We start from the raw sequence: 16,453 nt of genomic DNA, 5'->3' as shown, positions 1-16,453 counted from the left end.
TCCACTGGGCATGTTGATAGGTTAGATGAGACAGAACTCATAATAGCTGAGAAATTCATGGACACGTTGCCTATCTCTCAAGAGTCGCCACAAAAAGCGAAGGAAGTGATCAGCGTATATCCTGTTTGTAAAGTGACCATGTTGTGGCCGGACATTGTGTTGTGTCTTACAGTTTCTGTCAGCCCAGCCATAATCATAGAGGAGAAACAAATTAGCAGCAATCAACCCTGCATGGCCACATTTAGCCCCTGCACCATTATGTTCCCTCCCAGAGCTGTGTGTGTCCATCGATGAGAGCATTAACATGCAAGCTCTCTGCCCAGAATCACCATAGACACACTAATTAAATCACCCGCAACAGACCGAGAGCAGGAATATTAATGATGACATCCACCTCCCCATAAACAGCCATTAAAACTCTCTAAACACAGAAACCATGAACCAGCTAATGATTCAACCATTTAGAGGTAAATAACATTTGATGAAAAGTCTGTCACAAAACCTAATGAGCTCACTATATGTCCACTATCTACATGTACAGCTATCTATGTGAACATAAAAGGAAGTTCACAAGAAACCAATATGATACTGTATGTGGCAACCAAGTAGGTCTATAATGCCAGGAGAAAGTTATCTGTTACTTTCCCAAACCATTTCAAAGGGTCTTGCTTGGCTAGACAGTCAAAAAAGAAAAAAAAGTAAATTTTACACTTTACTGATAAAACTTGGCTAACGGTACACAAATTGTCCCTTGCATATAACTGATTCATCTCTTTAATAAGCTCAAAAGAATGAGCTCATACAAACATTGACTAAAGTTATACATTTTTTATTGGATCAATCTATTTTCTGACAATACTATTCAGTATGAAATGTACTTACATTTATTAATAATATTTCCAGCAGCTAATTAAAGAAAGATGGAAATCTTTTAGTTGAACTTGTTGCAATGCTTGAGATTTCCTAAACCCCGATGAATACATGCAGGATACAAATGATTTGAAATGATTGTGCACTTAAAATTTTAATCACGTTACCATCCAAATGGAATTTTAAGTGAACAGAAATGCCATGAAATGCCCTTTGTATTTTTCTTTTTTTCTTGTGCAGTGGTACATTATGTAAGTATAACACTCCAGATGAACTGGAGTGCAACAACCTGCACTACACAGTTAAAACACATTCAAAGGAGCTCCGGAAGAATGTATGAAGTATAAACACCTTCTGCATTGGTTCATGCCATGCTCATACAGAAGTATAAACAAGAACACAGTTGCGCTTATTGATATCTACCCTTGTGCAATCTGTTCATAAAGCCCTAAAGGGGATCTATTTTGTGTGCATGGTATCATTTTGACAACCGCATACATGCATTGTGAATTGCTCTTGTAAATGAATAAATAACTAAATAATAATGGTAAGTAACACTATTCTACTAACTATAAGTAACTTATAGTTAGCCACTAACTCTCATTAGAGTATTAGTAGGCTGCCTGTTTTATATCTGCTAACACTTCATTTTTTTGGTCCCACAACAGACATTCTACTAAATATAAGTAACTTGTAGTATACTAACCTGGGTAGGGGTGCACCAGTCGCATGTAAGTTCTTTCTTAAATTGGAACAAAAAGTCCACAATAGAGGCTTAGTAACTACTAGCTAGTTTGTAACTAACTCTGTACTTTATTCGGTTGCACCATTTGTTCTGAAGGCAGAACGAAACTAGTAGGTGGTTGTAAGTTCTCCGTAAAGTAATGTATAGTCACATAATATGACGTTTACCCTCAATATTCCAAAAGCAGCCTTCAAATATGTGAGCAGAAGTTGTGTAAAAATGCTGTGAATTTCAGTTTATCCTTTATTCTAACTTCTTTTGCCTCACGTAATAACTGTAAAAATAAGTTTCCATTAAATACAACACCACTTTCATGAAAAAACGTATTATGTAGGTTAAATAACATTCAGAAACTGTTTTTGAAACTAAAGTAATAAGGATCAATAAATAAATACTGGAAAAAAAAAAAACATAAGAAATTACATTTATTTATTATGACTTTACTATTACTATTACTATTTAATATGATTTTATTGGACATGCACAACACGGACCAATGCACAGAGTGTTGCGCTGTTTAATGCGCAGTGTTGTAGAGTTTAATGGTGGAATGCAAAAATATTTTGTGGTGCATAAGTTGTAACTTAGTGTCCATTTACGTCAAAACTAGGCTAAGTTGTAACTTACGCACAGCTGGTGCAACCAGCCCCTGAACCCTAACACCTAACCTAACAGTCTATAGTCTACTAATACTCTAATGAGAGTTAAGCTGGGTGCACACTGTGCGATTTATTATAGCCCTTACGATTGTTGCTTGTCAGACTGTACAAACACGATCCACTCTGCAAGTCATGTCACACTGTAAGATCTCAGTTGTCATAAATGCCAGACTGTACGACAGTCAAGACGCGTTAAAAACGGACGCACGCAAGAAAACTTGTCCATAGTTTGGTCAATTAAAAAATGCATTTTACTTTATGATATGGCTTATGATAAAGCTCCCACTGTAATTAAACTGCAATTTGTATGAAATCTGTATGACAATTCCTCCCAAATTTCATAATCATAACATAGGCCTACACATACATACATTGAATACATATTACAGTATATCTAGCCAGAATCAAAAGGTCAACCAAAGCTCATTTTTTCTTGCTCCAGACTAAAAAGCAAGACTGCATCTTTAGTCTGGATTCTGGAACTTCACCTGCTAACAGGCAACAGCATAATTAACTCATCTTCTGTGGTTAGACTGACAGAAAGTAACGATTTAGAGTGAAAACTAAAGGCATCTCAGCAGCTGCTTCCAAAGGGCTGACGCTAGTGCTGTTACTTCATGTCTAGACTTTATCAAAGTCACACAAAGCAAGATCTAATAAAAGAACAAGACAGCTTTTCCATTCCATTTTGCACATTAAATTTTAATAGATATCCCCCAAATACTTTTCCTCCTTTAAAATACTGCTGTGTTGTGCTTTGCTTACGAATATGAACGGCTTGTATTTATTCTCTCTGAAGCCATGTGAACATCCATTCATCAGCAGTCAAAATGAAAAGTGGACAGGAGGGATTCTAGAAGGCTAACATTCGTCTTCACTTACGTCCAAACCCTAATGAAAGATTGCTCAGGCAAATCGAGAGTGTACCATCTCGGCTCCAAAAATGCAATGCCTCCTGAGACGCTGCAATTCAAATTCCATCCCAATCAGCTGCCTGCAAATATCCACCGCCTGTCGGAGCTTATATTAAGACCGCAGAAGCTCTGAGAGCCTGGTTGTGTTAGAAAGTGATACATTTTTAATGCTATTCACAGGGTTCTGTGTGGGAGGAGCTGAGGGAGGGTCGGACCGTCACAAGAATTGGGTAGTAGGAGATATGACTTGTAACTTACACCGCTGTGAAGTTTGGTGTAGTTGTTTAGTTCCATTAGAGAAGTGTGTGTTGCCCTCAGGAAAATGTCTGTGCTCTTATTCATTAACCTCTAGTGAAATAACAGCAGGGGTGATTGAGCGCTCACCAATCAGCACTGTGGCTTGGGGCAAGGCGAATGTCCCTCTTGAAACATTTGCTGGAAAATATTCTTAGTCTTTTTCCAAGTCGTTGCAATAGCTTTTAAACACTTCTTTGGCTAGCGCCTAAACTGCGAGTGCCGTTTAGATGTGTGTTGCGCACTTTTTTTTCCTCAATAACAAAATAAACACAACAGCGGTGAGAAATTAGCAGTTAAAAAAGCATCTGATCATGGCGACATGCATATGTATTCACCAGCTCTGCAATTCAGCTATAATATTCGGTAATATTCTGCAATATTATTGACTTGAATGCACTGACACTATTGGATGAGAACTGAACTGAGCTGGATTATGACATCACTGTTTTCTTCAGAGCTGGTCTATGTTTATCCTTCTTCTTTATAGATTAATTGAACTCATTGCAAAATTGATTACTTAACACAGTTATAGAACCAAACTGAGTCAACACTAAACTAATTTCAACTGAATAATTACTGTTTACGATTGTCTATTTAGAGCTGCTTTACAGCAGAATTAAATTCTGTTTGCATCAATGCTTTGAAACAATATGTTTAGTATAAAGCACTATATAAATAAAGGTGACTTGACTTGCGTCTCATGTTTTATATACCGCTTTGTGGAATATATTGATTTAAAGCAAGCAGCTTTACAGTATTAATCATGAAAAAATGGTGTCAGTGACTCTTTCAAATAGAATTACAACTTCAGTGTGTTCATGTTTTTACTCACGGACGTCTGACCATGACGGACTGACCATAAGAAATAAACCGAAGATGATTTCCATGTCAAAGCACACCTACCTACTACAAAACTGGTACTGACCAATGATAGATCGAAGGTGTTTTTCAAAACTCCTGAAAGAATCTCCAAAAAAAATTAATTTTAGCATGATTTTAATCAAAATTACGTCACTCCAGTTCGTTGTTTGCTTGAAGTATATCGAGGCCTTTAAAGTGCACATTAGCAAAATTTTGCAGCCAAAAAAGCTAAAATTGTCTTTTGTTAATAGTGTAGATGTATGTACTGCTCACACAGAAGTCATTTTCAAACTAAGAAGCTTTCTGTCTGTGACCTGTCAGCCAAAACAACACCGCTCCCTGTTGCCGGGCTTCTACATTGCTTTTGGGGCTATAAAAATACCTTTGGAATCATTGTAGACTAACATTTCCAATGAAATGCCTGTCAAAACTGCAAAATAACAGCAAATTGTTCTAAATTGCAAAGCTGAAATAAAAAGTACTGCATGCTCTTTAAAGTGCATTTCTTACCGGAAAGATCTTTCACATTATAGTGGTGTTTATGAGTCAACAACAGAGAATCATTGGCCAACACCTTTCATCTCCTCCTGTTTGGCGTAGGTGTATTCATAATGTTCTCACAGTATGCGATCCAAATTTCAGCACAGTTCTGCAACAAAGCAAAGCTGGTGTTTACTCTCCATTTTCATATGAGCTTTAAATTCCAGTAAACCAATAGCACCTCGAGGCTTCTAATGGATTATAGTAGTATTTGTACCAAAATGCTGTCGAATTTTACATCCCAATAATACCACAAACTGCTGTATTATTTATAACGACACACCAGTTCTCTGTGTAGTGTGAAGTTGGCAATGAAAAAAAAAAAGACACTGAATGCATTAATCGTCCAGATTTTCTTGCTATGGGTGATTGTGAACTCTGTGAATGCATCATCAGCCAAACAGATGTCTTTGAGGCCAGCTTGCATTTGTGTTAAAAAAAACACACACACAAGTCCGATGACATAATCCACACACCACTCCATGCTGTTTTTACAGATTATAACTTAAATACTTCAATTTGTACAGCAACACAATATCTCTGCTGTCATATTGGCCAAGCACTGAAAAATAGCCAAAAACTCACCGCGCATTAAAAACTGTTCATATGAGGTGCATCTAAAAACTCCAAAGGAAATGGCAATGGGACACTCTATCAATGAAGAAAAGGACAAAAATTGCAAGATAAAAACAGTTTTAATGGTAAACGTTTCGGTCACATGTGACCTTTCTCAATGCCAAGTTGACATTTGGTGTGTTCGACTTTGGCTGGATGTAACCAATCGGCGAGAGTTGCCGCTTGCGGTCAGAGAGGAACTGAAAATGGAGACATGAAGTTAGACACTTTCTGCTTCCCGTAGTGTGTGGTGTTTGGCTATAAATGAATTAAATGCAATATTTGTCAAATACACAGACGTTTCAGAGACGTTTTCATTCAATATTTTATGTACAGCTTGATACAGCATCTGTTTGTACAAGAATAAAGTTCAGGAAAAAAAAAAAGAATAAAGTTCAACATAAGCCTATACGATTTAAATACCATTAAAGTTGGGTCCATGTTTTTTTAAATCAGTTTTTAATAAACATGACACAATAGAACATCGCGACTACATGAAAAGTGCTTTTACTCTTATAAAAATACAGATTTTTTGGAGCATTAGTGGAAATGTAGTTGTCAGAATAAACACGAAACACACGTGATCGTTGTCATGCGGTGAATCCGGCCAATCGTGGAACAACTGTGTCGTCATCAGAGCTTGTGCAGCTGGTCTTGAGAAGCGGCGCCGGCTGAGTCATTAGTCTGCTCTCGAATCACTCTCACGGTACTTTGATGCCATACGTCACAGTGTAGGTCAGACAAAATTTCTAACCGGCATGCACTGCTTCAAGTCAGCTGCCGATCAGTCTGGGCAGCACCGCATGAAGTCAAACAAGCGTAATGCTTAGTCCAGGAGCCATCGTAAGAAGTGACACGATTGCATGGATCACATGGTCAACCAAACTGGGGTATGTTAACAACCAAAAAAATACATTTTTGTGAACAAAATTTTACACAAAATGAACTCAATACACAATCTAGAAAGATTCAATGATGATACATTTTAAACAAGAAAATAATACAGTATATGGTGCATATATATGTGACCCTGGACCACAAAACCAGTCACATGGGTCAATTTTTAAAAATTGAGATTTATACATCATCTGAAAGCTGAATAAATAAGTTTTCCATTGATGTATTGTTTGTTAGGATAGGACAATATTTGGCCGAGATACAACTATTTGAAAATCTGGAATCTGAGGGTGCAAAAAAATCGTAACATTGAAAAAATCGCCTTTAAAGTTTCGCGAATGTGCTGCATTCACTCACAAAAATAAATGTTTTATATATTTATGGTAGGAAATTTACTAATATCTTCATGGAACATGATCTTTACTTAATATCCTAATGATTTTTGGCATAAAAGAAAAATCTATAATTTTGACCCATACAATGTATTGTTGGCTATTGCCACAAATATACCCGTGCTACTTGTGACTGGTTTTGTGATCCAGGGTCACATATTGAAACAATTTAACAAAATAAAAAAATTCACCAACATACTTGATCACAAAATTTGTTTCCATAACAGCCAGTAATAATAAGCAAGTTATGACCATCAAATAATAAATCAATGTAAATGTAAATAAATAATATAAGTCAAAATGGAGAACAATAAGATGTTTATTGTAGGTATTTAAAAAATTTAATTGATATGCATTTTCTAGTCTAAAATAAACTCAAAATGGAGCCTTGACAGCATGTGACCTAACATGTGCTGATGCCTCCACTTCACCTCCACCATATATATTGGTTGAACATTATTATTGTATTTTAAATGCAATTTCTTTGCATCAATTATTCATGAAAATGTCCCATTGAGGGCTAACATGGACATCCAGCTGTAGATGAATAAAATGCAGATAAAGACATTGTGACTAATTAAACAAAGAGAACTACTGCAACAGTATATGGTTTATCTGTGTTCTTCAAGCCATCTCAGTTATTTTCTTAAGGACAATGTATAATGCAATGTCAACTGACAAAGCCTTTATCACTGTATAGAATACTATAAAATAATATAATTTATGCATATTTCTGTGATAAGTCAGTCCACAGAAGTTATTTTAAACTGGTTGTCATTAAGTGTAATTGTTCTATTGTATGTGATGGTGTGATTCAAAATAAATAAATAAAAATAATCAAAGTAAAGATGAATTTAACTGCTAGCATTATTTAATTAAAATTTTTTAAGATTTCTATATATATCGCAATATATCGTTATCGTGAGCTCTTTTGGTCACGATAATCTGTATGCAAAACTGCTGTTAAAGTCATTTAATAAAAATCAAGTTGATTGTTACAGCCTAGAAAAATAAAATAAAAAAATCCCTTCCATTTTTACATTTCAAAACATATCCAGAGCAAGTATATTGTCCACCATCTGTCCACCCCTGCATGCCATGGCCACAGAGAGAATGCTGGTGCAAGAGAAGAAATTGCAGGGAAAGAGAATCAACAGATCTTAATCAGATGATGTGGTCATCGCCAGAACCTCAGCGAAGCAGATGATGCCTCCGGAAAGGCTGGCGTGTGGGGGCATGTAAACCTCCCTCGGGGGGGTTAGTGCAGCGGATCTGTAGCAGGGTAATGACCAGTCAAAGGAGGAGTTTATGTCACAGTGAAGTTGAACCATATCAATGTCAAACACTCAGACGCACAGGAGACATCCGGGAAGATGGGGAGGGCATGATAAACAAGGCTGATATGACCGGTGGGCAAGTGACCTCTTTATCATCTCTTTCTCCCTCTCCTGTCATGTCTCATCCGCCTTTCCTTTCACACGCCTGTCTTCAGCTTTCATAACGTGCCTCATTTATGAAACATTCCCCCATATGTGTAAATTGGCACTGAATAAATGGTATTAATAAAGTGCTTCTTTCACATTTACTAACACACATTTCTATTCCTTCTAGCCCATCAACCCCAGTTTGTAATCCTCAGCACATAATTCACACAATGTTTTCCCTGCAATTCATCTATCCTTAATTGAAAAGGCCAGTTGTTTATTGGTCATCAATTCTGTACAATCACACATTAGGCCATGCATAATGCATAAACATAACAAATTACAGTACATTTCTACAGTGTCATTAGTGCAGTAATATTAATATGCATATTTGCATTTATTATAACAAATTTTATAAATTAATGAGTATTTCTTCAATTATGGTCACTTGCATGTCCCAGGGTTTTTTAAAAAGTGCCTTAGCATGAAAAATAGCTATTTTATTAAAAAATAAAAATAAAAATTTCAAATGTGATTTTCATCACATAATATACATTCATAGTGTGAAGAGTGTCTTTTAAGGCCAGTAGTTGAAGACACATTCTAATATGCATATTGCTGTAGAATGTTCATAAAATTTTGCATTTCAAATTTTCCATTCACATTGTTCGTCTATATTCGTGAATATTATCTAAACAAACAAGATTATACGGGTGCATAAAAATGTGCTCAAACTTTAAAGCCATGTGAACATTAATTATGCTCCAATGCAAACCAGTTACTCATAAATATGTTTTGTCATGTTTCATAAATGAGGGCCAGAACAACTATGTCCAAGCTGTCTCTAATTCTCTCCTGCATCTTCCTACATCACATTTAACATTTTATTCTCATCCATGTGTCTTTTTATTTTATACGAGAGAGAGAGAGAGAGAGAGAGAGAGAGAGAGAGAGAGAGAGAGAGAGAGAGAGAGAGAGAGAGAGAGAGAGAGAGAGAGAGAGAGAGAGAGAGAGAGAGAGAGAGAGAGAGAGAGAGAGAGAGAGAGAGAGAGAGAGAGAGAGAGAGAGAGAGAAAAGTGACAGGGACAGACAGGAGAGGAGTCCTGGAATTACACCCTAGTCAATTATGTGACATACGCTGACAGAGACGGCACACAAAACAAAGCTTGTGGCCACAGGCAGAGTTTTGCCTTACTAGTGCAGATCAAATGAATAGTGTCCTTGTCAAGGCAAGTTATTGTATTATTTCCATGGAAAGAAATTAAGAGGCTTGGAAGAGAGCTTGTATGATTGCTGGCATTAAGAACACAGCAATAGGTGAATGATGTTGTACTTGGTATATGATAACAGTACTTGACATATGAAATCTCTGGAACAGTCTTCAATACAAAATATCACGATACAGGAAAAATTCAGGGAAACAGATAACACACCTCAATATTAACGTAGACAGGACAAAGAAATGATCAGATTCAGAACACGGCTTAAACACACTGGGACTAATGAGTAAATTAACGAGACAACAGGTGAACGGGATTACTAATCAGACACACTGGGAAACTGGGTCAGAGGGAAACAGGGGAAAAACACAATAGCTGGGTTTCCTTTCAAACGTGAAGCGAATCTTTTCAAAGTTAGCAAAAAAACAAATGCGAATCAGGTCTGTTTTCATCAAGTTGTTTGAGTGGATGATGATGGTATTGGTAACCTATAACCAACAGTAAATAAAGCACCATCAGCGGAAACAGCCAATTAATCACGTGGGTTTAATGTTAAAGTCAGAATTTATTCGGCAAATGCGTTTCAATCTCCCATTATTCACATTAACTCAAACGACTGTAAAAACTTCTTTGCGAATTAAAGGATTTTTTCCCCTGAAATATGCCGTTTCCATGACTCCTTTCTGATGCGAGACTTCACGCATAAAAACAGGGTGATGGAAACATACGAAACATAGGAATCCTGACATTAATAAATACTGTGCTAACAAATGATTTGATAATTTATAGTTAATTTTAGTTAACATATTAACTAATGTTACTTATTGGAACCTTACAGTAAAGCATACATCTCTTGTTTTGATTAAATTCTATTATGTACACAATGGTTCAAAAGTTTGGGGCCAGTAAGATAAAGTTTTTTTTTAAACAAAGTTAATACTTTTATTCTGCAAGGATAAATTAAATTGATCGAAAGTAAACAGTACGACAGTAATGCCTTTCATATTGTTACAAAAAAATGTATCATGAAAAAGTGCATCATGGTTCCCACAAATAATGTTTTAAACATTGAAAATAATAAGAAATGTTTCTTGAACCCTAAATCAGCATGTTAGAATGAGTTCTGAAGGATCATGTGACACTGAAGACTGGAGTAATGATGTTTATATTTCACAATATTACTGTTTTACTGTATTGATAAAATAAATGCAGCCTTTCACAATGCAGTCTTTCAAAAACATCGAAAAAAATCTTACCGACCCCAAACTTGTGACCTGTAGTGTATATACACATACTCTTCCAGGCATGGAATTCTCTGATATTCTGTGGGAACCCTGGTTACAAAAACATGCCTTTTGATCTATTTTATGTGCACAATTCTCATTGTCAAAGAAAACTAGAAGACTTATCTGAAATATACAGAGATGAATGCTCTTCTGATTTAACAGAGCTGAAGAAATAAACTTACAGCATTTCACAGTAACTTATCTCCGGCGTCACTCTGTATCTGAAGCCGTGATAACCTGTGATAAGTACTCATGATCCTGTGGAGGAGGGTGATCTTTAAGACTTACATCCTGGCAGAAAGGTGTTAAGCGTTCCTTCATGCTCACCTTTTCTACCTAATCAGGAGCGTCAGACTTCTTGCACACTTGCTGGATTATGAGGGATTTCAGCATCACTACACTAAATAAATGGGGTCTAGTCCAGGTGAATGAGCAGCAGAAGCGTGTCTGGCTGATACTTTTTCGCTTCAAGCCAAAAGGGTTAGGATTAATGAAGCTGAGCCTGACTCTCCTTGGCTCCCGCCCTCCTTCCACAAGACGCGTATAGGCTCATTACAGGACGAAATGTCAAGGGATTTTGAAATATTCAATGAGCAGGGGCAGATATCCAAGTCGAGACCTGGAAGATGTCACTGACGCTAAGAGGGAAAGAGACATATGAGGCAGGTGGCATGACAAGGAGGTAACAGGCCTGTGGAAATGGCTGGGATCAGACTGTCGTCCTGCTGAGGGGCCAGAGGAAAACGGAGAAGCACTCAGACAGCTGGGCTCACTGACCTTTATTAATAGGGATTAATAAAGACTAGCAGCTAATTCCAGAACAATCACCACTGGTAAGGCTTTAACTAGGAGGGTCTTGAAAATAATTAGTATTAATGAGGGGAATTTATTGACGTGAGGAATGTCCACAGACCATAGCATTAAGGTATAGTGCAGCCGAATTTTTTTATTTTTGTCATCGACTGCATCCAAAAGCTTAAAAATGCTGCATTCGGAGGATGCATTCCAAGTTAGGACATCAAGGCATGTCCGAATCCAATGTTAGCTTCACTTCCTGTCTCGATTTTTTATCGGCAGCATATGTATCTTTCGCTGTCTTTGATGTCCCACAATCCTGTGCAATGCATTCTGTGACAGTTAAGATAAAAAAATAAAGATGGCGTGTAAACGTAATTTTAACCAATGTCTTCGATGTCATTTAGTGAGAAATTAGTGTTGTAGTAATTAAAAATTAGCTTAGTTATCAAAGCTCTAGTCAGTTTTGTGAAGTATCTTCATGTGAACATGGCACTGATAAAAATAAATAAATAAATAAAAACTTAATATGAAATTTCTTGTAAAAAATGTTCTCTAATTAAATTAAATTGGATTAGGTCAAATGAATATAATATAGTAGTTTTAACTCAATACGATTCAGTTTGTGAAACTCAGTTTTATTTAATACATTTCATGTTAGTCCAACTTAAACTATTTTATTAAGCATAGTGTCATTATATACCAACAAATGCACATGTTAGCATTGTAAATATGACTTAATTTGTATTATATGTAACAAACAAGCATTAGTTCCACCAATGTTCACCTCATTTAGCGATTCACAGTCTAAATATAAGCTCCACTCTTCACCACATTTTTCAAAATCTCGAAAATCTCTAAGTCTTTCCTTTTACTCAAAAACACATTAAATAACACTTGATTTTAAAATGTACTCTCCCAAAAAGGCAAAGCATGTTAGGATACCGAAATTTAAAAAGTTACGTCAACAAATATTTTTCACGTAGTTCACGAAAGGATTAAGTAAACTTTTTACAAATTTAAGTGTATTGAACTTGATGAAATTAAGGTGTAAGTTATACTGATAAAATGCTACATTGTGTTGATTTAGCTCATTTTAAATTAAGCAAATTAAACAAGCTGCAAATGTCCTTTTTGAGTGTTACTTTTTTAAAGATATCTTCTTTCGTGTTTTGCAGAATAAAGAAATGAATATACAGTAGGTTTGTAACAACATGAGGGTGAGTAAATGATGACAGAATTTTCATTTGTGGCTGAACTATCCCTTTAACTAAACAACCTCGTAGCGATAAATTCTCTTCTGCTTTGCTTAGAGGAGGTTAAAGCATGGCTAGCCCAAAATTTCCTCTTTCTAAATGAAGACAAGACTGAGGTCATTGTTTTCGGCCCCAAATGAAAATTCTCAGTGTATAAGCCCTGATTTAGAGAGTCTATCGGCTTTTCTATGCGGAGCTTATGTGTTCTATTTGGTTCTGTAGGTGTAAAATTTGACAAACACATTTCATCCGTAATCAGTTCCAGTTTCTACCAACTTCATCTACTGTCTAAAATCAAAGGTTTTCTCACTCCGAAAACTCCGGAAATGGCTGTTCATGCATTTATAACGTCTCGGCTAGATTACTGCAATTCCTTATATTGCGGTACTTTATATCAAGTTCTCAAATTGTTCGTCTTCAGTTAGTCCAAAATGCTGCGGCCAGACTTATTCATAAGTGTCGCAAATATGACCACATCTCTCCGACTCTCAAATCTCTACAATGGCTGGCAGTTCGACAGAGAATAGATTTTAAAATTCAACTCTTTTCTTTAAATCTCTACATAACTTAGCTCCTGCCTATCTCTCTGAACTTGCTCATCCTTACACTCCGTCCAGAAGCCTAAGATCCTACGACCAGGCTCTGCTGGTAGTCCCTCGCGTTAGACTCAAGCGTAAAGGGGAGCGTGCATTTGCGGTGGCAGGGCCACGACTCTGGAACACCCGGCCTGTAGAGATTAGAACGGCCCCTACTCTGTCTGTCTTCAAGTCTCTGTTAAAAACCTACCTGTTTTCTTTAGCATATTGATCTCTATTCTTACGTTGGTTTTACTATTTTATATTTGAGTCTGATACTGTTTTGCCACTCCTGTTTTTCCATTCTATATTTGAGTCTGATACTGCTTTGCCACTTCTGTTTGACTATTTTATATTTGAGTCTCATACTATTTGCCACTCCTGTCTTTCCATTCCATATTTGAGTCTGATTCTGTTTTGCCACTTCTGTTTTACTATTTTATATTCGAGTCTGATACTGTTTTGCTACTCCGGTTTTAAGGTTGGTCTTAGCTTGCTGCTTTAATTTGTGTTTTATGTGTTGTTATGCAGGTATTATTTTCTTATTATTTATCTGGTTGTTCTGTAAAGCACTTTGGTCAGCCTAGTGGCCATTGTAAATGTGCTATATAAATAAAGTGAACTTGAACTTGAACTTGAACTTAACTGCACTCTAGGCTACCCAGTTTAAGGTCTAAAGTAAAGAACAACCCATTTTATTGTGATGGAAAGCCTTGTTCTGTTTCTCCAAATATCTAAAGACTTAATTTATAATTTATAAATTGTTAATAATTCAACTCCCTCAGCTATGTTCATTTTGAGCATGAAGTAAGCAAATAAGACCTTGATGAGAAGTTGAATTATTGAAAGGTTGCTTATGTTTCTGTCCTTGCCGGCAGCTGCACATACTACGGATATTGTTCAGAAATGTCTCAAAGGAAGCTCCTTTTCTACTCTTAAAGACTAAGATGCCCTCCAGTGAGATGAAAAATGTCAAAATCATTTCTTTGCATTTGTTCTGTTTTTGAATATTAAGGTAGCCTGCAACATCATTCATTTCTTCCTGGGAAAATAGCAATTTCATATACAAGCTCTCTTGGGTCAGTAGGAACATTCAACCTCAAATAACAATTTTGTGCGATTCTAAACCATTTTGATGATTCCAATTTGTCACAGTTATATCATACCGTATGCATTTAGTGTTTATCGTCACTTCCACAGACCCTAGAACAGGATGTGCAGAGAGATGAATGAGTTTCGGTGGAACACAGCTCATTAAATAAACATATACACTGAAGATACAGAGTCAAAGAGATAGGGAATACAGTAAAAGACTGAACAAAGTTAATGGCAGCACATTAAGCCATGTCCTGCATATGCTAGTGAATAGAGCTTGGAATCAGAAGGGTCCTGGTGATACACTATGTGGGTTAAAATGTTTTTTAATGTTAGGTATTTCAGTGTAAAACTGAAGTATTACAAACTTTTACTCAACATGTTTCTGGACTGTCCTTAAAATATTAATATAAAAAATGTGGGTTTGGGTTTGGTAAGATTTAGTAAAGCTTTTGGGGCTGCATGTAACTGACCAAAAACACAGTAAAACAGTTATATAGTAGCCATTACTCCAGTCTTCAGTGTCACATGGTCCTTCAAAAATCATTCTAACACTTCTGTCATGAAACTCTTGATGGCGGCATGGCGCAGGACGATTGGTCCTTAACTCAATCTGCTTGCAATCGCATCATTCTCTGTAGGGTACAGCTGATTGGTTCCTGCTGTATCAGTAGCCAATGAGCTCACTGCTCAACCTTCAAATACTATACAAATATAGTTTGCAGCGTGCTTTCAGAAATCAATTTCAGAATTTCAACATCTAAGATAAGTGAACAGTCTTATGCTATATCACTATGCATTATTGTGTGGTCTGCCTTATTAATTCCTTAGGTTTAAAATCATGTGACACGTTAACAGTCCTGTTTTAATGGTTAGAGTGAACTACTAAGGATATTAGCAGCTAGCGAATATGCAATGTTGCATTTATGCAGCAGCAACAGCAAGCAGACAATGTAGTTGCAGTGAGGATACAGTGACGAAGCATTGCTGGCATGTGAACTTGTTAAAGTGAAATAAGCATTCACTTTTGTATTCACATATTTCAACGTAGCATACAGCAGTTTTTAGTACTTTTGTACAGCAGCAGCAGCATGCATAGCAATTCCAGATTGCAATGTGAATATCATCAACAGCAACAACACGCTAGCAGATGTCACGGCTAACGAGTTGATCATGCAATGTAAACTTTATCATTTAATATGCAAATGAAATGTGTTCACCTTATTTACAATACAGAAGAACGGAAGTAGATGCATTTACGGACAACGTTTTATGCTAATGTCGAATACTTTTTGGTGTACACATTATCATATAATTTGTTAAAGCTCACAGAGCGTGTTATAATTAGGTACGTTAGAGCCATATTGGCTCAGACACACATTGCATATGGCACTAGCATTAAGCCATTTGGCAAAGCAGGTCCAGGCACATTTAGAATAGCCCACTAGCGTTAAGCCAAAAACAAAATCTTAGTTTAGTGGAATACATGCACTGCTATGTAGGCACTTATGTAGCTAACAACACACTGGTAGATCACACCCCTCAAAAAAAAAAAGGGGGGGGGGGGGGTACACTAGTTCACATAGGGCTACACTGTGAGCTGCTTAACTCGCATTACATGTCACAAACATGTCACACAGATGCACAGAGCAGTGCACAGTGGCAGTTGAAGAGTGGCATATGTAGATTAGTACCAGGACTGTGAGGAAAATGGACTGCTGCTGATATACACAAGCCTTGACATTGTTGTATTACAAATTTATTAAATGTTTCATTTAGGTTCAAATACAATAGTATATAAACTGAGAAAGTTTAGTAGACTGAATTTAGCATTTGAGGTATAAATGAGGATTATATCAGCTGTTAAACAGAGCTTCCAGCAAGAGATTCCTGCCAGACCTGTTTCCTCTATTGTAAGTTAAATGAGTCAGATTACTGAGGCTCTCACCTTTTGTCTTTAATGGCTCTTGGAGCCTGAGCCCCAGCCCCAGTCATTGAATAGTTAGGCTGAT

The 16,453-nt window shown here is 36.6% G+C and overlaps 1 protein-coding gene across 2 annotated transcripts in view; it reads right to left on the bottom strand.

Annotated features, from left to right (window-relative positions):
• The window catches only part of gabrg3 (gamma-aminobutyric acid type A receptor subunit gamma3), a 119,451-nt gene that overhangs the window by 93,498 nt on the left and 9,500 nt on the right, over nucleotides 1-16,453 (bottom strand). The window contains exon 3 of one of the 2 annotated variants that reach the window (XM_079882811.1): nucleotides 4,389-4,442. The exons of the other annotated variant lie outside the window; for it this stretch is intronic. Coding sequence (XP_079738937.1) covers nucleotides 4,389-4,442 — 54 coding nt within the window. The remainder of the gene's footprint in view (nucleotides 1-4,388; nucleotides 4,443-16,453) is intronic. 2 annotated transcript variants of the gene reach the window in all.

This window comes from Squalius cephalus, assembly GCF_949319135.1.
Source record: "Squalius cephalus genome assembly, chromosome: 10".
Lineage (NCBI taxonomy): Eukaryota > Metazoa > Chordata > Actinopteri > Cypriniformes > Leuciscidae > Squalius > Squalius cephalus.
Note: the sequence above shows the minus strand (reverse complement) of the source record. Positions and strands in the feature narration are given on the sequence as shown.